Source organism: Melozone crissalis, unplaced genomic scaffold (genome assembly GCF_028551555.1).
Source record: "Melozone crissalis strain CALT ecotype California unplaced genomic scaffold, PUWL_Pcris_2 ptg000107l_1, whole genome shotgun sequence".
Taxonomy (NCBI): Eukaryota; Metazoa; Chordata; class Aves; order Passeriformes; family Passerellidae; genus Melozone; species Melozone crissalis.
In genome coordinates this window covers 923,275-945,466 of record NW_026535884.1, presented here as the reverse complement: position 1 = coordinate 945,466, position 22,192 = coordinate 923,275, and the positions used below count along the sequence as shown (strand labels likewise).

At 46.7% G+C, this 22,192-nt stretch overlaps 1 protein-coding gene across 1 annotated transcript; it reads left to right on the top strand.

The window, feature by feature from the left end:
- The first annotated feature begins 102 nt into the window (after positions 1-102).
- On the top strand, positions 103-20,688 carry ZMYND12 (zinc finger MYND-type containing 12). The gene is made up of 8 exons (XM_054292095.1): positions 103-185; positions 2,669-2,810; positions 11,633-11,804; positions 13,069-13,238; positions 15,481-15,603; positions 17,141-17,261; positions 19,030-19,175; positions 20,463-20,688. Exons 1-8 carry the CDS (start codon positions 103-105, stop codon positions 20,580-20,582), a joined length of 1,077 nt encoding a protein of 358 aa, XP_054148070.1. The 3' UTR covers positions 20,583-20,688.
- Positions 20,689-22,192: the final 1,504 nt, after the last annotated feature.

Sequence of the window (22,192 nt, the reverse complement as noted above, 5' to 3'; positions counted from 1 at the left end):
TGGCAACAGAACGGCCATTGGTGTCGGACGGAAGTGATGAGTCCCGCCTCACCGGAAGTGTCGCCCCGGCAACCGGGGACGCTCTGAGGGTTCAGGGCCGGCATGGCGGGGCCGCCGCGCTGCGAACTGTGCGGGGCCCGAGGGGCGCCGCTGCGCTGCCCCGGCTGCCGCCTCACCTACTACTGGTGAGACTGCCCGGGGGACAGGGACAGGGCAGGAGGAGGCAGGGATTGGCTCTAGGGAGAGCCTGGAAAGGTTGGGATGAGGATTCAGCATGAGGGCCAGGAAGGAGGACGCAGGGATTGGCTCCAGGGTGGGGCTAAGGCACAGGCAGCAAGGTTGGGATGAAGATTCAGCATGAGGCCAAGGAAGGAAGAGGCAGGGATTCCTCCAGGGAGAGCCCGAGGCACAGGCAGAACGCTTGGGATGAGGATTGGCATTCAGGATAATGCAGGGACAGACTCAGGACAGGACGAGAGGCACAAAAATCTCAGGACACAAAGCGCAGGGCATGGGAAGAAGCTCCAGGGTGAGGCATCAACTCTAAGGAATTTAGAGATTTTAGAGGAGCTGAGGTTTTGGTTAGACATAAGCTTTATTTGAATTAATCAAAGTAAATGGGTAGGCCTTGATGAAGTTAAGAGTTTGAAATTAACTAATAATTGATTGCTTGTCAACATAATGTTTGGTTAGCTGGGTTTATAATGATTCTTCATTATAGAAACTGATAAATAGCTTTTAGGAACAATTGTTTTTACTAACATGAGACAATTGTGGCCTCCTCTGCTCTGAAACCAATTGAAGACAGGAATGGGAGTTCTACCAAGGGTTCATTTGTCACATTTGCATTGAAAAGGTAGAAAGGTCAGAACGAGGAAGACTTCATTTACTTCCTCATTTTAGGACCCCTCCCCATGAAAGGGACCACCGACCCATTTCAAGGAACAAACTACTCATGCATAATTAGCTTTTGAACTAATTACCATGCTTAATAGCTTTTGAACTAATTACCTAACGAAGTGAGGAATGGGATGTACCAAAGTTATGAATATGCATTTGTATTTTGGGTATTCAGTATTTGTACAGATAAAAGAACTTTGTAATCACCTTTAAATGAATACTTGTATGGATAAAAGGACTCTGTAATCACCTGTAAATTGCAGTGTGTGTTTGGGAGCTATCCCACAATAAACATTCCCTTTCTAACTTTTAACTGTTAGAGAGTTTTTGGATATTGGTACTATATCAGTATCTATATGGGGAATGGGATGTACAAAGTCATGAATATGCATTTGTATTTTGGGTATTCAGTATTTGTATAGATAAAAGGACTCTGTAATCACCTGTAAATTGCAGTGTGTGTTTGGGAATTATCCCACAATAAACATTCCCTTTCTAACTTTTAACTGTTAGAGAATTTTTGGATATCGGTTCTAGATCAATATCCATATTGGGAATGGGATGCACAAAGTTATGAATATGCATTTGTATTCTGGTTATTCAGTATTTGTATAGATAAAAGGACTCTGTAACCACCTGCAAATTAATACTTGTACGGACAAAAGGTCTCTGTAATCACCTGTAAATTGGGGTGTGTGTTTGGGAGCTATCCCACAATAAACACACACTTTCTAACTTTAAACTGTTAGAGAGTTTTTGTCCCTCTCAGTTGGATATCAGTGCTAGATCAATATCCATATTTTTAATAAATCAAGGGTGAGGAAGCAGGAACAGCCACAGGAGGAGGCTTGGGACACGTGGACAAGGCCCAGGATGAAATGTAGGAGGCAGGAACAGGACAGAGAAGCAGGGACAAAGCCTGGAGTGTGGTGTGGGACACAAGGAAGAGGCAGGGATTGTCCCTGGGACACACAGACACAGGGATGAGATGTGGGGCAAGGCTCAGCATCCTCCACAGAGCCAGGATGGAGCCTGGAGGGAGCCTGGAGCTCAGGCAGTTCCCACAAGGGTGGCTTGGTTTGTTTTTCCAGTGTTGGATTTGTTCAAACTCAGCTGGATCAGGAGTTCAGGGAGTGATTTAAATAAGGATTTTAGCACAGGAAACTGTGGGGATGGGGCAGGAGGGAGCTGTGAAATGCAGAAATTTGGGAATATCATCATTGGGATTTTAGCACAGGGAGCTGTGGGGATGGGGCAGGAGGGACCTGTGAAATGCAGACATTTGGGAATATCATCAGTGGGATTTTAGCACAGAGAGCTGTGGGGCTGGGAATATTTGGGAATAATGATATTCCCAAATGTCTGCGTTTCACAGCAGGAGGGTGTTGTGAAATGGAGACATTTGGGAATATCATTATTGGGATTTTAGCCCAGGGAACTGTGGGGATGGGGCAGAGGGAGCTGTGAAATGGAGACATTTGGGAATATCATCATTGGGATTTTAGCACAGGGAACTGGGGATGGGGCAGAGGGAGCTGTGAAATGCAGACATTTGGGAATATCATTCCTGGGATTTTAGCACAGGGAGCTGTGGGGATGGGGCAGGAGGGAGCTGTGAAATGCAGACATTTGGGAATATCATGTTTTGGGTACCCTGCAGGCAGGTCAGGGGCTCTGAGTGCAAAAATCCTGAAAGACAGCAGGGAATAATCTCCCTTTACATAAAATCCCAGCAAATACCAGTGTCTTTCTCCCCTCCTTTTGCCAGTGATGTCTCCCACCAGAAAACTGACTGGAACAGCGTCCACAGCAAAATCTGCCACCTGCTCAGCCCAGTGCTCAAGCCCCAGCTCTGTTTCCATTCTGCAAAGGACAGAAAAGAAGGCAAGGAGGAGCTGCTGAGGAAGCAGGTGGGTATTGCCAACATCTTTTCATTAAAAATCCTTTCTTAGGATTTTTCCTCCTGAGAAGCTGAGAGGCCTCAGGACCAAAATGTAAACAATGGTTATCTGCTGCTGTGGAATGCAACAGGTGCATCTGGGATTGGTCTCATGTGGTTGTTTCTAATTAATGGCCAATCACAGTCAGCTGGCTCAGACAGAGAGTCTGAGGCAGCTGCCTTTGTTATCACTCCTTTCTATTCTTAGCTTAGCCAGCCTTCTGATGAAACCTTTTCTTCTATTCTTTTAGTATCGTTTTAATGTAATATATATCATAAAATAGTAAATCAAGCCTTCTGAAACATGGAGTCAGATCCTTGTCTCTTCCTTCAACATAAGACCCCTGTGAACCCACGGTCACAGGTGGGTGCAGAAGGAACCAGCACAGCTCCAAAGTGCTCCCAGGGATGGAATCCCAGCTCCTCTCCCCACCCTGGCTGTCCATGGTGGGACACACCATGGAATTTTCATGGGCTCACCTGGAATTTTCAGCCACCCTGGAGTGTCCAAAGCAGCCTTTACTGTCACTGCCCAATCCCTGTAAAACAGAAAGGAGTTTCTTGCCTAAAACCAAGCAAAGCTTTTGTCTTCACAGGATCCACCCCTTTAGAATTCCTCCCTCTGGGTGAGGATGGCACCTCCTTGGTTGATTTGGGGCTTGGTTGCAGAGGTTTGGGGGTTGTTGTTTTAAACAAAACCTCAAAAATAAGGGGAGTGGGACCATCCTCTCTGTCATTCCCTGTGGCATTCACATTCTCTGGAAAATCCCTTCACCCAGGGTTTTTCTCCTGGGAAGCTGAGAAGCCTCAGAGAAAAGGAAAACAATTTTACCTCATTTGCTTCTCCTGTGTTGTGCTCACATGTGGAATGTGTTTGGAGATTGTTTACCCACAGGTGATTGTTCCATTGGATTCTGCTGTGAGTTGTTTTGACTCTTATCAGGGCCAAGCTGTGTCAGGGCTCTGGAAAGAGTCACAAGTTTTCATTATTATCTTTTTAGCCTTCTGTAAGTATCCTTTCTGTATTCTTTAGTATAGTATGGTATATCATAATATAATATAATATAATATAATATAATATAATATAATATAATATAATATAATATAATATAATATAATATAATATAATATAATATAATATAATATAATATAATATTCCTTCTGAGAACATGGAGTCAGATCCATCATTCCTCCCTGCCACAAAGGAGGAATCCCTACAAATACAACAATTCCTGAGCCTCCAGCCTTTTCCACAGTGTTTATTTCATGTCCTGATCTTCCTGGGGCAGCAGGAAGATCAGGAAATCCTGGATTTCCCACCTTGCCAGGGGTTGCTCCATCACCCCCTATTCTGAGATCCAGCTGAGATTTCTTCTTGCAGGCTGTTTGATGGGAGGGTATCCCCTTTTCTAGAGTAAAGAAGCCAAATCCCCTCCCTTTGTTTTCCTAGCCAGCTTAGAACACCCTTTCCCACTAAATGCAGCCTTTTTTCTCCACCAGACCTCAGGGAGATGCAGATGTGCAGCTGCTTTCCAGCCCCAGTTGTTTTCATCTCCTTCTGTTTGTGTTTATGGAGTGCAGGAGCTGCTGTTCCACACTGTTGTTAAATAACCCACCCAGGAGCATCTGCTCCTGAAAATCCTCCCTGTGGAAATAAATTTTCCCTCTATAAGAAAACTCCCAGACACAGAATAATAGGGCAGCACAAAGTGGATTTGGGACAATCCAATGGTGCCACTGAGGAGAACATCCCTAATCTTTTGAATTTTACATGAATTATTATTTCATGAATTTTTTACATTAATTATTATTTCATTAATTTTTACATGAATTATTATTTCACGAATTTTTACATTAATTATTATTTCACAAATTTTGCATGAATTATTTCACGAATTTTACATGAATTATTATTTCATTAATTTTACATGAATTATTATTTCATGAATTTTTACATTAACTGTTTTACAAATTTTACATGAATTATTATTTCACGAATTTTTCATGAATTATTATTTCACAAATTTTACATGAATTATTATTTCACGAATTTTTCATGAATGATTATTTCACTAATTTTACATGAATTATTATTTCATGAATTTTTTACTTTAATTATTTTACAAATTTTACATGAATTATTATTTCATTAATTTTCCATGAATTATTATTTCACAAATTTTGCATGAATTATTATTTCATTAATATTTTCCATGAATTATTATTTCACAAATTTTACATTATTATTTCACGAATTTTACATTAATTATTATTTCACGAATTTTACATTAATTATTTCACGAATTTTGCATGAATTATTATTTCATGAAAATTTTTTACATTAATTATTATTTCTAAGGTGGTTTTGGCCCAACTCTGGGGATCAGCTCATTGCTGTCACCTTTCCTGGGAGCTTCCAGAAAGGTGAAGTCCAAAGGCAAAAGTCCTGTTTGGTGAGAGCTTGTGACAGGCTTCAGGCAGCAGATTCCTTTTGGTTTTACAGGAACCGGGCAATGACATCATGGGCTGGTTTGCAAACTCCTGTCTGGCTGAAAATTCCAGGTGAGACTGTTGAGCAAAGTCCACAGAAGGTGTGTCAGGCCAGCGTGTCCCACAGGGAAAATGCAAAACTTCCTTAACACCAGGTTCTGTTGAAGTTTGTTCTTTATAAAACCTGCAAGGAAGGTTAAAATGGGTGTCATGGGGGTGTGGCAGGATCCTGCATCCAGCAGTGCTTGAAGGTGTTCCAAGAAACTCCCCTGCTATTGAACACTGGTGTTGACACTGATTACATCACTGACTTTATTGCAACTAAAATTATCCCCATACATTCCAGCAGGCCACGTGGCTGACAGCTGAGGGAAGTGCTCCTTCATTAGCTGGAAGTTAATCTGCTGGTTTAATTAGGTGAAGGGAAAGACAGCAGGAAGGCTGGTGGAGAGAAAGTCACTCTTGATTGGGGTTTACACTGGCTGAGCAAACAGCAGTGTGGGGCTGGGAATGGGCAAGGCAGGGAGAGAAGACTCTGGGGTTATTTTGAAGTGGAGATATTTATAAGCTCCTTAACAACCCTTAACATCATCTGTTCTTTGACCTTTGTCTCCAGCCTGTTTAAATGAAGTAGATTTTGAGACTGGTCTGTGTTGGAACACTTTGCTTTCCTTCTCTCCAAATACAGTGGAAATCCCTCAGGGAAAAGTTCCTTTGTGTCCAGCAGGATTTGGAGACAGTGGAAATCCCTCAGTTACCTGCAAGAGGGAGAAGTTCCTTTGTGTCCAGCAGGATTTGGAGATGGTGGAAATCCCTCAGTTACCTGCAAGAGGGAAAAGTTCCTTTGTGTCCAGCAGGATTTGGAGCAGCCAAGTTGGGCCTGGGCTGGCTCGGAAGTATTGGGGAGGCTATTTAGTGCATCACATTCCTTTCCAGATCCAACAAAAGTGCTTAAAAACTTCTTCCCTGTGAGGGTGGGGAGACCCTGGAATGGTTGCACAGAGAATTTTTGGCTTCCCCTGGATCCTTGGAGTGTCCCAAGCCAGGATGGACAAGGCTTGGAGCACCCTGGGATAATGAAAAATATCCCTGCCATGGCAATGGGCAGAATGAGATGAGCCTTAGCCTTCCTTCAACCCAAACCAGTTTGGAATTTTATGCAAAAAAGTCCTTTGGAGTCGAAGGAAAAGCTCTGCAGACTCATGATAACCAGAGAAAAAACCTTCTGCCCAAAGCCTGCCTTGGTTTTGCTGCTTTTTGAACATTTCTGCTGCACTTCACCCACTCCTGCCCCGTGTTTGTTTAGCAAACACAGAGCTGCAGCCTCAGTCAGGACCCAGGGAAAGCTGGGCACATCCAAATGCCCTGTGGTCCAAGGAGCTGGGAGCCAGGAGCTTTTATGAGTTTCATTCCTTGTCTGTGCTCCAGAGCTTTGTTGATAGAAATCTGCTTCTGTCAACATAGCCAGGGGGGTGCCTGCAGACAGCACCTCCAAACCAGCAGAGCTCCAGGTTTCTGTTTGGAGATGAGCCTCACCTGCCTGTGTGATGTCAGCTCCCCACAGCTCCTGGGCATGGGAAAAGATCCAGCCCTGCTCTCCTCCAGCTCACTGGAGCCTTCCCTCTCCCTGAAATCCTCATTTCTTCAGGCACACCATAGATTTTGGTGCCATTTCTCCAGACACACCGTAGATTTTGGTGCCTGGGAGTGAATAAAGGGTGTGGCACTGAGCCCTGAGTGTGTTCCCAACCCTCTGCTCCCACCTGGAGCAGAGCTGGGGTCCTCAGCCCCCTCAAACCCCAAAAACTGTGTGGGGGCATCTTCAGAGAAACCTCAAATTGCAACACCCATGGAGAGAGCCCAGGTGGGGGGAAACCAGGGCATGGCCAAGGGGAACCATCCCCCCAGGGCTCTTCAGGGCCAAAGGGAGCCTTGCTCCAAGGCTTGGAGCTGTGGGTGGAAATATTCACTGCTCCAGGGCTCCTCCAGCTCCTCCTTCTCCTCCTGGAAGCCGTGCCAGGGTCCAACCCCCTGCTTTGTCCTCGCTGCAGATGTTTCAGGCCATGGGAAGCAGCAAAGATAGCATTGACAAGGAGTAAAAAAAGAAAGATCCCAATCTCCAGCACCTCCCAGATGCCAATCTGGGCCGTGCCCACGCACTGGGGTTTGCACTGCTTGCACCAGACTGGCACAGACAGAAAAAGCAGCCTGAGAAATAACCAGCTTTTCCTGCTGCTGCTGCCCCAAGCTTGTGCTGGTTTTCTCCTGGGCACCACCTGCTCCCTGGACACACACAGAATCCCAAACTGGTTTGGCATGGGAGAGACCTTAAAGTCCATTTTATTCCGCTCCTTGCCAAGGACAGGGACACCTTCCACCATCCCAGGTTGCTCCAAGCCCTGTTCAACCCACCCATGGACACTTCCAGGGATGCCAGAACATCTCTGGAAAACCTCTCTTTGCCCTTTCCATGTCCTGGTAGCTCAGGAATGGGTGCTGTGTTTTCTGGCTCTTGGCTCTCCTCACTGCAGCAGGGGCTGTTGCTCTGGGCTGTGCTCTTTGGTGATCTCATTTATCCCAGAGGTTTCTCTTTACCTCAGCCAGGATCTCCAGGAAACTCTCCCAGGCTATCCTGGAGTTCCTTTTTCACCCATGGCACAACTCTGCCTCACTCCAGGCAGTTCAAACTCACAAAATGCCCAAGCCTGACCTCCAGGAGCTCTGAGATTGGTGTCTGTGCCCAGCTCAGCCCCAGCTGGAGGCAGAGGGTGATAAAAGGGTGAACTGGTGTTTCATCAGTGTCTCACTGAGAAAACCAGCCTAGAACCAGCAGTTCTGTGCTCTCTAGCAGCACCACAGATTCCCAGGCAGCTTTCCTGCTGCAGCACTGCTGGGAAAAGCTGATGGAGAAGTGTCAGTAGTGGCTGGATGGGCTCTGAGCAACCTGGTCTAGTGGAATTGTCCCTTGCCATGATAGGGAGTGGAAAAGATGAGCTTTAGGGCCTCTCCCAACCCAAACCTTTCTGGAATTCTGTCATTCTGCAAGGATCCTGGGGCTTTTTCCTTGGCACCCCTGTAAGGGCACAGCTCCTGGCAGGGAGCAGGGATTGGGATGGAGATCTGTTTGTGGAGCTGGGGATTGCATCAGCTGCTGCTAACCTTGGAGAGGAAATTGGTGTGGAGTGGTAGGAGCAGCAAAAGGCAGGGAGCAGCTAGATATGGATAATACAGGATAAGTTATGGATTCTGACAAACCCAAACACTGCAGGAGCTGGGGATGGATTTGCTGAGTGTAATACATTCTGATTCTGACCAGTTTTCAGACTCTGCACACCAAATCCCAGTCCAGGAGCAGCCAGGAACAATACATTCTGATTCTGACCAGTTTTCAGCCTCTGCACACCAAATCCCAGTCCAGGAGCAGCCAGGAGAGGGTGGGATGAAGCTGCTGTTCCCTGTGAGGAGCTCTCTCCTTGTTCCGTGGCCCTGTCTCCAGTAGCTGGAACTGTGCCATGGATATATGGATAAGTACAGGATAAATTTTGGATTCTGACAAACCCAAACACTGCAGCATCCCCAGCTGGGGATGGATTTGCTGAGTGTAACACATTCTGATTCTGACCAGTTTTCAAACTCTGCACACCAAATCCCAGTCCAGGAGAGCCACGAGAGGGTGGGATGAAGCTGCAGTTCCCTGTGAGGGCTCTCTCCTCACTCCCATGGATATATGGATTAGTACAGGATAAGTTTTGGATTCTGACAAACCCAAACACTGCAGCATCCCCAGCTGAGGATGGATTTGCTAAGTGTAACACATTCTGATTTTCACCAGTTTTCAGGCTCTGCACACCAAATCCCAGTGCAGGAGCAGCCAGGAAGAACAATACATTCTGATTCTGACCAGTTTTCAGACTCTGCACACCAAATCCCAGTCTGGGAGCAGCCAGGAGAGGGTGGGATGAAGCTGCAGTTCCCTGTGAGGAGCTCTCTCCAGCAGCTGGAGCTGTGCCAGGCTGGCAGCACGGGGCTTGGCTGGCTCTGAGTCACACCAGAGCCCCTGGCTCTAATCTCCTTTCTGGTCTTGTGATGATCATTTTCTGTGCTTCACAGCTTTTATTGCTGCAGCCTTATGAGACCTTGTCAGGAGGCGTAAAGGATTCTTCATCCAGGAAGACACCACATGACCAAAGCTGTTCCTGCTCAGAGCAGGAATGGAGCCAGACTCTAATACCTTCTAATATGACAGCTTTAATGTCTGTCTATTAATTACAGCCACAAACTACATTACAATTGCTGCTTTTTAATTTGAAAACCCAATTTTAAAAAGAGGCTGTGCATCTGTAACCACTATGTAGGGGTGTTTGCAGGGGTCCCAGCACGAGGGAAGAGATGAGAATCTTGACTCCATGTTTCAGAAGGCTGATTTATTATTTTAAGATATATATTATATTAAAAGAAAATGCTATATTAAAGCTCTGCTAAAAGAATAGAGAAAAGATTTCATCAGAAGACTTAGAAAGGAATGATGATAAAATCTTGTGCAGCCATGACACAGGTGGCTGTCATTGGTCATCAAGTAAAAACAATTTCACATGCTGGGTAAACAATTCTCCAAATCCCATTCCAAAGCAGCAAAATATGGAAAAACTGAAGCTTCTCAGCTTCTCAGGAGAAAAGATGCTGGCAAAAGGATTTTTCAGAAAATATGTCTGTGACACATCTGGTCTAGTGATAAGTGTCCCATGGCAGGGGATGTGACGAGATGGGATTTAAGGTCTCTCCAGCCCAAACCATTGTGGGGTTCTGTTGGGAAGGATGAAAGTTTGACAAGAAAGTCTCACAGATATGTGTGCTTAGCAGAAAGATTTTTCAATGTAGAGCCTGAAGAAGGAATAGTCATGGAAGCAAGTTTTGATATAGAAGAAAAGAATTGCTGAGCCAGTCTCACTGGATAACCAAGGAGGCAAAGGGTGTGTTAGTTAGAAGGGGTTTTTATGGCTTAGAGCAAAGGATAAACCCACCTCAAACAAGGAGATGTTTTTGCCAAGCAGAAAGATAGCACAGGCAAACAAGTCAGCAAAGTTGCAAGTAGAAAAAAGGTCTCAGAATTTTCCACTGCAAGAAAACTGAAAAACAACTTCTGGCTTAAACTGTAATGTACTAACTTTTAGTGATTGGATAACAGTAACATGAATATGGTAATTACAGTAGTTATGATGGGCTATAGATAACAGTTAAGGTATAGATTGGTTCTACTGTATTAAGATGCTCAGCAAAGAAAAGTATAGAATGCATTATAACCAAAAGAAAAGTATATAATGCATTGTAACCAAAACCAAAGGGTCTCCAGGCCTGCCTGCAGCTGGAGCTGACAGCTGTAGGCACAGCTCTGTCACCCACAACCCTGGGCTGCTGTAACCTCTTGGACACAATAAACTGCATTTTAAAGAGCAGCCGGGAGTCCCATACCTCTCATTTGGGCTCTTACAGTGGCGCCCAACATGGGGGTGCCAATAGTAAGAGAGATTAATAAGAACCTGAATGAGGAATGTGGATCTCCAGGCCTGCCTGCAGCTGGAGCTGACAGCTGTGGGCACAGGCTCTGTCACCCACAACCCTGGACTGCTGTAACTGCATATTGGAGAGCTGCCTGGAGTCTCACATCCCTCATTTAAGCTCTTACAGTGGTGCCCAACGTGAGGCACCATTAGTAAGAGCCTCAATGAGGAATGCAGGACTCCAGGCCTGCCTGCAGCTGGAGCTGACACAGGCTCTGTCATCCGTGACCCTGGACTGTGTAACTCTTGGATACAATAAACTGCATTTTGGAGAGCCCCTGGAGTCCCACCTCTCTCATTTAGGTTCTTACAGTGGTGCCCAACGTGGGGCACCATTAGTAAGAGCCTGAATGAGGGATGTGGGTCTCCAGACCCGCCTGCAGCTGGAGCTGACAGCTGTAGGCACAGATTGTGTCACCCAGAACCCTGGACTGCTGTAACTGCATTTTGGAGAACTACCTGAAATCCCACACTCCTCATTTTGGCTCTTACAGGATTTTGTGATTTCTTTCTCCCTGTTTTTTCCCCTCAGGAGTCCCCGATTGCGGTGGCACTGAGCACAGCCCCTGGAGTCTCACACTCCTCATTTTGGCTCTTACAGGATTCTGTGATTTCTTTCTCCCTGTTGTTTCCCCGCAGGAGTCCCTGATTGGGGTGGCACTGAGCACAGCCCCTGGAGTCCCTCACCCCTCATTTTGGCTCTTCCAGGTTTCTGTAATTTCTTTCCCCCCGTTTTTCCCCTCAGGAGTCCCTGGTTGCCGTGGCCATGAGCAGGGCGCAGTGCTTTGTGTGGGCAGGGCAGCCCCTGGAAGCCATCCCTGCGGCCCTGCAGGCCCTGCGCTCCAGCTCCCGCCTGCTGGGCCCGATCTCCCTGCGCCTCCTGCCCATCTATCTGCTCCTGGCCGAGGCCTGCACGGGTGAGCATTGTCAGCACGGGAATGCTGGCAAGGGCAAGGCCTCCCGGCTCGGGTTTCTGCTTTCCTTTTGCCATTTATCTGGGCAGGAGCACTTGTGGGCCCTGCTGTGCCTCAAGGGCATTGCAGAGACGTGAGCTGTCACACACACACACACACACACACCCCTCACACCCCTTTTCTGCACTCAGCACTCAGGGGATCAATGAAATCAAATGAAATGTTTTCTCCCTCTCCACCAATTCCCACAGGAGAAGCTGTATGAAAGTCCATTCTTTACCTCCCTGGCCTCAGATGACTCCCCAAAGCGTTAAATTCCACAGGGTGCTTAGTTGTGCTCTTATCTCAGCAAACATTTCAGAGGCCATTGCACCCAAAGAACTCCCGGTTCATTCTCAAATCTTGCTCTGCCTGAGCAGGGCTTTTTCTCATTGTTTGCTTTGGAAAACGTGGCAAATAAGGGCATGGGAGCCGCTCTGCCTGTAAATCACTGCCATTCCAGGAGCTCACACAATGCTCTGCTGGCACGGCGGAGCTGACTCAGGGCTGTGGTGAGAGCAGGGAGAAAAAAACCCAGTGAGTAATTCCAGTGTGATAGAGTGAGAGACAGCAGTGCCTGCCTGCAGTGAACCTGTTCAGGCCACGTGTTCCAGAGGGATTGTGAGCAATGTGTCCTCTGCCATGGAGCCAGGCTGGGAGAGCTGGGGGTGCTCACCTGGAGGAGGCTCCAGGGAAACCTCAGAGCCCCTTCCAGTGCCTAAAGGGGCTCCAGGAGAGCTGGAGAGGGAATTGGGACAAGGGATGGAGTGCCAGGACCAGAGGGCAGATATTGGGATGGGATATTGGGAAGAAATCCTTCCCTGTGAGGGTGGGCAGGCCCTGAAATAGTTGTGTGCCACAGAGCAGCTGTGGCTGCCCCATCCCTGGAAGTGTCCAAGACCCAGTTGGATGGGGCTTGGAGCAGCCTGGGATAGAGGAAGGTGTCCCTGCCCATGGCAGGGGTGGTACTAGATGACCCTGAAGGTCCCCTTCAATCCAAATCAGTCTGGAATTCTGTGGTTTCTGGCTCCTTTTGGAGCTCTCTACACATTCACCTGTCTGTAAATGAATTACCAGGGTAACTCAGAAGCACTTGGGAAAGAAGTGGGGAATCCCCAGAATGCATCTCCATATCAAGCTAGCCCAGAACAGCCAGTAGCATTCTCCAGATTAAAAAATGCTCCTTTACCTTCCTTATTTCCCTGATTGTCCCTCCATGTCATTCCAGGTGCTGGCCGTCCCCGACAGGCAGCCAAATACCTCTCCCAAGCCCAGTGGATTGTTCTCCAAAGGCCAGACTGCAGTGCTGCTCTCCAGTCTAAGCTACACCAAGGGCTGGGGCTTTTCTCTATTGCTGAAGGAAACATGGACCAGGCTCTGTATCACCTGGCCAATGATGTAAGTCCCTTGGAACACAGGAGCAAGCATTATTCCATTTTAATTCTTTCCATTTTAATTCCTCCTCTCCTCCCAGATCAGTGTGGAAATGGCAACAGGCAGATTTGGGATCTTGAGAGGGTTTACAGGCACCTACACTGGATAGATCTGAGACACCTGTGGAGCTGAAGATGTGTTTTGCCAGTTTGCTGTGAAGTGACAGAGAATCGTGGAATCACCAGGGCTGGAAAAGCCCTCCATGATCATCAAGTTCTGATCATTTCCCAGCAGTACCCGCTCCACCACAAACCCATGTCTCATTTTTTGAGCACCTCCAGGGATGGTGATTCCACCACTGCCCTGTGCAGCCTGTTCCAATCCTTGAACACCCGTCCCATGAAGGATTTTTCCCAATATCCAATCTAAATCTCCCCTGGCTCATTCTGATCCCGTTCCCTCTCCTCCTGTCCCTGTTCCCTGGGAGCAGAGCCTGACCCCTCAGCTGTCCCCTCCTGTCAGGAGCTGTGCAGAGCCACAAGGGTCCCCTGAGCCCCCTTTGCTCCAGGCTGAGCCTCCCTCAGACACTCCTCACATGCTCCTCACATTCCTTGTCCCCATGGCTTCTCCCTATACATTTCTCCATCAGCTTCATTTCAGTGCAGAGATGCCCAGACATTCCTGCCCCAAGCTGATGGAGCTGTCTTTATTCCACAGATATTTTAAATTTTGGCTGTTATTTCCCTCAATACTTTCCCAGATCTCTCACCCATTACTTAATTAATGCTTTATTTCTCTATTTCAGTATTGATTCAATGACATTTTCTCAAATTCCACCAAAACTCTTTGGAATTGGTCATTGCCACCTGTGTTCCTGTGGATGCTTTGCCTGTCATTTGATCCTCCAAAGCCAGATGAACTTCTCCACCTCCTATTTCTGTCCCGTGTGGACTAAATTTATCCAGTGATCCAGTGCTGAGCGATGTATCCCCACTCCTGTGGAATTTGATAGTGGCTTTGTGTGGGTGTAAATGATGACATAAACGGAGAAGAGTCAAACCCTTTCTATTATAACACACAACCATGTCTCTGCTTGGTCTAAAAACCCTTTGGGCATTTGAGAATCCCACAAAGGAATCTCCTAAAACTCTTTGGAGACTTCCAAAATCCTCCTCCCCTCCCTTTTTTTTTTTTTTTTTCTTTCTTTTTTTAATTCCCTAAATGTGGTGCCTGCAAGGGCACCAGGTAAGAAGTTTTTAGCTCTCAGCAAGTTCAGGACCTGCCTGGACCTTGGCTGCCTGTCTGGGATCTGCTGAGAGTCACACAGCAGCTCAGAATAGCTGGAATGCTGCTCTGCCTTCCCACTGCTCCTCTGGGGGAGAGCAGGACTGCCTGGGGGCTGGGAGAGGGGGGACAGATGGACAGGGGGCACAGGGACAGGGGGACAGGTGGGAAACCTGCCCTGGACTTCATAGGATGAACCAAGAGGTGCCTCTGCCCCAGCCAGGGAGGGTTTAGGGTGTTGCATTCCCATGGATCTACTCCAAAATACAGATTTTTACTAGGTTCCTATGGATAAACTCTGGGAACTGGGTGTATTCCTATGGATAACCCCCAAAATGCAATTCTTTAGTACCTCGTTCCCATGGATAACCACAAAATAGAGAGGTTTTATACCTTATACCTTGACATAACCCCAAAATGCAGCTTTTTAGTATGTGCCTATGGATAAACTCTGTGAACTGGGTGTATTCCTATGGATGTATGGATAACCCCCAAAATACAATTCTTTAGTACCTCATATTCCCATGAATTACCACAAAATAGATGTTTTATACCTTATTCCTTTACAAAACCCTCAAAATACAGCTTAATACCTCATTTCTATGGATAACCCCCAAAATACAATTCTTTAGTACCTCATTCCCATGAATTACCACAAAATAGAGAGGTTTTATACCTTATTCCTTTACATAACCCCCCAAATACAGCTTAATACCTCATTTCCATGGATAACCCCCAAAATACAGCTTGTTAGTGCCTCATTCCTATTGATAACCCCCAAATAAAGATTTTAGCACCTCATTCCTTTACAAAACCCCCAAAAACCAGCTTTTAAATGTCACATTTTCCAATCACTGTCAGGTATAATTTACACATGAAAAACCCCAAACATTTGCAATATTAATCCACAATGAAAAACTTCCCAGGTTTGACATGAACATGAACCTTCTGGGGCTTATTTTTTATTTAATATTTATTTCAGGTTTACCTGGCAACTGCTGAGTTTGGACTAAATTCTATCGAGGTCTCTGGAGGATATTTCCACATGGCCAATATTTTCTTCCACCAGAATAAAATGGATGCAGCAAACTCACTCTATACTGAGGTTGGTAGAACCAAAAATCATTCTCTGTGTTGTTCTCAGCTTTTTTTGATGCTCTGTCCAAAGTTTTTTCCATTTCCTTTCAATGGGATGATGACCATATCAAGTGTCAGTGTTGCCTTTTAGGATCAGTCCCAGAAACTAAATAATTATTTGAATTAATAAAAAATAAATAATATAGAAATAATAACAAAAATATATAATATAATATAATATAATATAATATAATATAATATAATATAATATAATATTATATTATATTATATTATATTATATTATATTATATTATATTTATACCAATTACAATATTAATAATGTAAATATTAAATTAATATAAAGAATATAATAATGAAATTTATAAAATACAATCTAAATATAAAATATTAATATAAAAATAAATTATTAATAATAGTATATAAACAATAATGATGTAACTATAAATAACAATGTAAACATAAAGAATAATATAAATAATATAATAATAAGATATAAATAATATATAAATAACAATAAAATAAATAATTATCTGAGTTAAAACCATGAGATATTATTCCTATTATCAGTTCAAAATTCTTAATAATTACTCTTAATTATTCCTGTAATCAGTTCAAACTTCTTCAGTTTAGGCAGCCAAACCTTGTTAAAAAACAGCTTTGCTACCAAATTTCCTGTAAAATTCCTGTAAATTCCACACTGATAAAAGATTTTCAGAATGGATTGATTGAGCAAGGAAAGTAATAATTATCTAATTGATCTAATAACTGAAAAAAATGAACTTTTATTTGTTTAAGTCAATTTTTATGGAAATAAGGTAGTGGGAGCTGCAAATTCCTGTCCCAAACTTCAACTCCATGAGCTTTTGGTGAAGATTTTGTTTAGATTTTGTGGAAATAAGGTGCTGGAAGCTGCAAATTCCTGTCCCAAACTTCAACTCCACGAGCTTTTGATGAAGATTTTGGTCAGATTTGTTGAGGTTGGGTGAAAATCAGCTGGAGAAGGGAGGGATCCTGTGATGGTGTTCACAGAGGTGTGAGGATGGGGGAAGAGATGAGGATCTGACTCCATGTTTCAGAAGGCTGATTTATTATTTTATGATATATATTACATTGAAACTATACTAAAAGAATAGAAGAAATTATTTCATCAGAAGGCTGGCTAAGAATAGAAAGAGAAAGAATGATAACAAAGGTTTGTGGCTCGGACAGAGAGTCTGAGCCAGCTGACTGTGATTGGCCATTAATTAGAAACAACCACATGAGACCAATCCCAGATGCCCCTGTTGCATTCCACAGCAGCAGATAATCAATGTTCACATTTTGTTCCTGAGCCCTCTCAGCCTCTCAGGAGGACAAATCCTAAGGAAGGGATTTTCCATGGAAGATGTGTGTGACAGGATCCCAGCTGGGGCTGTGTGGGCGATCCCTCTGGGAACATCCAGCTCAGTGACCCGCAGGGCACGGGCCGTGCAGGGGCATTGTTTGGAGAACAAGTGAGTGCCAGGGATCCACAGGAGTGCAATAATTGCCGTGTTTCCTGCCAGGTGAGCAGCCTGTGGCATGCCTGGCTGCTGAGCTCCCTGCACGGGCACCAGCGAGCGCTGCAGGCGTGGGCAGAGGCGTCGCCCTTCTCCGAGGAGGAGGAAGGCAGCGAGGAAGGCACCAGTAAGAGCTGATATTGCTCCAAAACCTTTGGGAACTGGGAGTTAAAGAGTCCCTGCACCCTACAGATCATGGTATTCCAGAGGCTGGGTTGAATGGCAGTGCCAGTTCTTGAGGAATAAGGGTGTTCTGTGGAATCCCGGCTTTGCCTTCCCTTGGCACTGGCTGGAGCAAAGCAAAATTTGATTCGCGGACTCGTGGAATCATCACTTTAAAATCATCAAGTCCAGCCATTCCTCCAGCACTGTCCTGTTCCCCACTAACCCACATCCCAAATGCCACATCCATGTGCTTCCTTATCATATTGTTAGTATTTTAGTCAGATCAACACTTCCTGAACACTTCCAGGCATGGGGACTCCACCATCTCCCTAGGCATGGTTCCAATGCCTTTCCATGAAAAAAAATTCTTCCTAATATTGCAAGTAAACCTCCCCGGGTGGAATTTGATACTCCAACATTCTCATTTCCCTGCAGCTCCTCGGTCTCCCTTTAATAATGGATGTGACAGCTCACTTAGGTGGGGGCACAGCTCCCTGCTGGAGCAGCAGGACATGTGGAATAGCCTGTACTGATAATTGGGTGTATTAATCAGGAGACCACCCTTGGGAGAAAGGCTGGGGAGTCTCTCACTGGCACATGAAGGTGCAGAAAGCATCAGTGTGCCCTTGGTACCACCTCAGGCTTCCCTGAAACCAGACCAGATTCTGTTCTTGGCTCTTTTCTACCAGCTGTGCTAATAAGGACATTGTCAGGAAAGGCAATAAAAAATTCTCTCCCTCAAATGTTCAAGGTCCGGTTGGACAAGGTTTGGAGCAACCTGGTCTAGTGGAAGGTGTCCCTGCCCATGGCCAGGGATTGGAATGAGATGTCTTTAAGATCCCTTCCAAACCAAAGCAGTCTGGGGTTCTGTGATTTGAAGAGAAACGTTTCTGAAATCCCATTTCCTGGCACCTCCTCCATCAGGAGTTCCCAGAGTCGGAAGGACACTAAGGCAGAGCTGCAGGAGACCATCTTTGGTGTGACAGGAGTAGAAAAACTGTTCTTTTCCTCAGCTGTTGTGACTCCACACCCTGCCTGAAGGCACAACACAAGCACTTATCACTTGTGTGCCAGGGTCTAGGCAGGAACAGGTGAGAGGCAGGATCATAGAAAAGGCAAAGAAGTATTTATTCAAAAGAACCATGAGGTTTTTATAGAGTGGGACAATAGATTCTATTCTATTGGCTAGCTAACAGAAAGATCTTTCTCACTCACTGTCCTTGAGAGGAACAGAAAAATAAAGTAGAAAAACAGTACCTGCAAATTGTTTATAGCCAAGAAGTTATCACATCTTTCTAGCCCCTAAAACTCCTCCCAAGCTGCTGTGAGAAACGCTTGGTGTTCCTCTCTCTGTCCCATGGCACCCACAAGCACTGACTGCATGAAAGGAGTCCTGTTCATGGGCATGGAATTGCATGAAGCTGTGATCACAGACACCCACCCTGGTTTGGATGGGAAGGACCTTGAAGTTCCCCTAATCCCACCCCTGCCATGGGCAGGGACACTTTCCACTATCCCAGGTTTCTCCCAGCCCCATCCAGCCTGGCCTTGGGCATCTCCAGGGCAGGAGCAGCCACAGCTGCTCTGGGCACCTGTGCCAGGGCCTGCCCACCCTCAGACCACGCTGATATTTGCAATAGAAATGCTTTGCTGTCCACAAGAGCCCCTTGGGCAGTTTTGGGTCTATTCCTTGCACAAATGCAGCCTCAGAACCGTTTCTGTCCCTGCAGCCGAGGCGCAGCGCGAGAGGGGAGCGCGGATGCTGAGCGCGCTGCTGGAGCTGCGGGAGCAGGGACCCCTGCAGCACCTGGGGGAAACAGCCCAAATCCTGCACTCCCTGGCCATCATCCACTACCTGGGCCAGGATTATGCCAAGGTAGGCTGGGTCTGAAAGGGTTCAGGAGAATTGGCCAGCTGCTCTGGGGCCATCCTGGTCCTCTTGTTCCCCAGCGCCTCTCCTGAGCCCACAGCGCTGGTGAGCGACAGCAGAGTGCCTCAAGTGCTCAAACCAAGGGCTGGGGTGGGATATTGGGATAAACCCTTCCCTGTGAGGGTGGGCAGGCCCTGGCACAGGGTGCCCACAGCAGCTGGGGCTGCCCCTGGGTCCCTGGCAGTGCCCAAGGCCGGGTTGGATGGGGCTTGTTGATGTCCCTGCCATGGGGTCTGAGATCAGCTTTAAAGTCCCTTGCTAGCCAAACTGTTCCATGACTCTGTGACCTGCACTCTGTAAAAGATGACAATCCTGGGGGATGAGGTTTGGTCTCTGCCAGGCCAGTGGATCCTGCAGTTATCCACATTTTCTGGGTTCTTCCTTTATCTGGACTATCTTGGCAGTGTAGCTGCCTTTAGATCTGAGCTCAAGGGTTACACAGAGCAAGATCTGGGGCTCACAGACCTGTCCTTGAGCCAGACTCTTCTGAGTTCAAGGTTCAGTCTGTTTGGGTCTGTAATTCCAGTTTGGAATCTGCATTCCTGTGTCTTTATGGCTTAAAAATTCAGTAATTTCTGTGCTTTACTAGGAATTAATTTTGAGGAAGTTCTGAGCAGATACCATCTGGAAATCAGGCCTTGTATTTGGGATCAGAGCTCAAAACCCTGAGCTTCTTCAGCCTGGGTATTGAGGAGTGAAAATACAGATGTTGAAAAGTACTGTATTAAAATATTAATGGTCTCTTCATTGTATTGTAGAAGCCACAACTTGGCTTTATATAATACAATGAAGCTTGTGTTTGGGACACACAAACAAATTTGAATTTGTTTGAAAAATAAAAAAAGACAAAGCTTTATAATTGTGAGAGTTTCTAACCCCTAGAAGAGCTACCAAGGGAAATTATTTTGTTCCTTATCAAGAGAAATGAAGGATTTAGTTCAGAGTCAGTACAGATGATTTTTTTTCCCCTGAAATGGCTTTGGGATTGTTCAGAGGAGCTGTGTTAGACAGGAGGTGATGCCCAGCATGGGGGGCTGGGGTCAGTAATCTTCTGTCTGCACCACTGGATCCTAAATATGGGATCTGCTGGCAGCTTTAGGCTCTCCTGTAAAGCAGCTTGTGCAGGTCACCTCACTGGATCTGCTCCAGGCTGAGCCTCAGCAGGTATTTAACTCTCCCATGAGAAAATCCAGGTTCCTGACCATGCCTGGGCGTTTCTCTGTCCCATTCCAGGCCCAGGAGCTGGGGATGAAAGCCTTCGACCTGTCCAAGCAGCTGCCCCAGCAAGACTCTCTAGAAACCATTGGTCACCTGCTGGAGCTGATTAATGCCCAGTTTTCCCAGACCACATGAAAACTGGCTCTGCCAGACCCAGTTTGTTTGGCCAGCTTCTCTCTGATCCAGGTTCCAGGACACCACCTTGGTCCTCCCTGCTGCTGCCACTTTCCAGCTGCATCTGGGGCTGTCCCAACCTGTTTGGAAAATAAACATTTTGGTCTGAGTTATTCTTCATGTGCTGCTCCACTTCTGTAACCACTCAGGGAGTAACAGCAGCAGGGTGAGAAACAAAAGCACCACGAGCACACTGAATAAATCATTTATTGGCCAGGCTGGGAGTGAGCAAACAGCCTCTCACAGCCTCATGGTGGCTGTCCAGGAGCCAAGACCTGCTCAGGTGTGTTTCTTACTGGACTCCTGGCTTTGCTGGCCAGTTTGGTGAGGGAGAGCCCATGGAGGGATAGAGAGGGACACAGGGAAGGGCTGGGGTGGTGGAGCTGGTTGGGTTTGACAAAGTGTTGCAGCTCCCTGCAGAGCCCCTCCATCTCCAAACCAATGTCCAGAAAATCCCAGCCTGGCTTGGAAAACCAGCCTGGTTTGAAGTTTATCCCACTTCACCCTTCCACCATGGCAGGTGCTCAGAATTTTCTCTTTCTGCAGAGCTTCTCATAGCTCTGGGCACTGAGAGACTCGTTTGTTCCACTTCCAGGAATAATGGGAAGAACTTCCATCCAGGAGGGACCACGGGAGGCATGAGGGACTCTAAGCAGCCTTGAGGGAAGGAAAGAAAAGGCTCCAAGTGGGGATTCTAAGCTGAAGGAGAATGCAGTTCCCTCCTGGCATCCTCTTGGATGTGCCACCAGCCCCATTCCCAGCTGGCTCCTGCCCCAGGGGACACAGTGACCCTGCTGTGGGGAGGGACAGGGACACCAGAGCAGGGCCAGGAGGCTGCAGAGGCCGTGGGGAGTGCGGGAAGCTCGGGGCAGTGCCGTGGCCGTGATCCCTCCCGGCTGGGAAAGGGGAGAAGGGAATGTGGGGCTGAGCCCTGAGCTCCCATTGAGGCTCATTTACTGCAGGAGGATTTATGAGGGTGTTTAATTGCCTCGCCGAGTTGGGCTGGAGTCAAGTGAGCTTTGTAAACGCTTCATCAAGCTGGGGCCTGAGCAATTAGCTGGGATTGCTGCTGCTGGGGAAGGGAAAACCGCGGGTTCAGCCACGTTCCATTGCAGGGGGTGGGAGAAGGTGCTCAGGGTGCCCTGGGGAAGGGTCAGGAGAGCTCCCAGCACTCCTGGGGGAGATGCTTTGGTCCATCCACGCCATCAGGTGTGGAATAATTCCATGGGAGGTGCTGGAAAGGCCTGGAATGATCATCTCCGAGGGGCTGGAACGGTCACTGCCGCGGGGTGGGGGATGCTGGGGAGCTGTGCCTGCTGGCACAGTGCCCCAGGGCACAAGGATTTGGGTCAGCAGGGATTTGGAGCTTGGTGGTGGCTGTAATCCTTCCAGGGCCGTGGGGCTGCTCTGAGCGTTCAACAGAACAAAGCCAGCCTGGAAATGAGGGTTGTGCAGGGCTGAGCATCTCCTGGAGCCAGGGATGAAACAGCAGCGTGAGGAGAGGAGCCCTGGGCACAGAAAGAATTCTGGGAGCTCTTAAAGACACTACAAGAGCAATGCCTACAATAGTC

What these genes read in the sequence shown, in the direction of transcription:
- ZMYND12 (XM_054292095.1), top strand. Translation starts at nt 103, where the DNA reads ATGGCGGGGCCGCCGCGCTGCGAACTGTGCGGGGCCCGAGGGGCGCCG. An exon ending in AGGAGCTGCTGAGGAAGCAG is followed by an intron (nt 2,811 to 11,632) that starts GTGGGTATTGCC and finishes TTTTCCCCTCAG; the next exon opens with GAGTCCCTGGTTGCCGTGGC. An exon ending in AGGCAGCGAGGAAGGCACCA is followed by an intron (nt 17,262 to 19,029) that starts GTAAGAGCTGAT and finishes CTGTCCCTGCAG; the next exon opens with CCGAGGCGCAGCGCGAGAGG.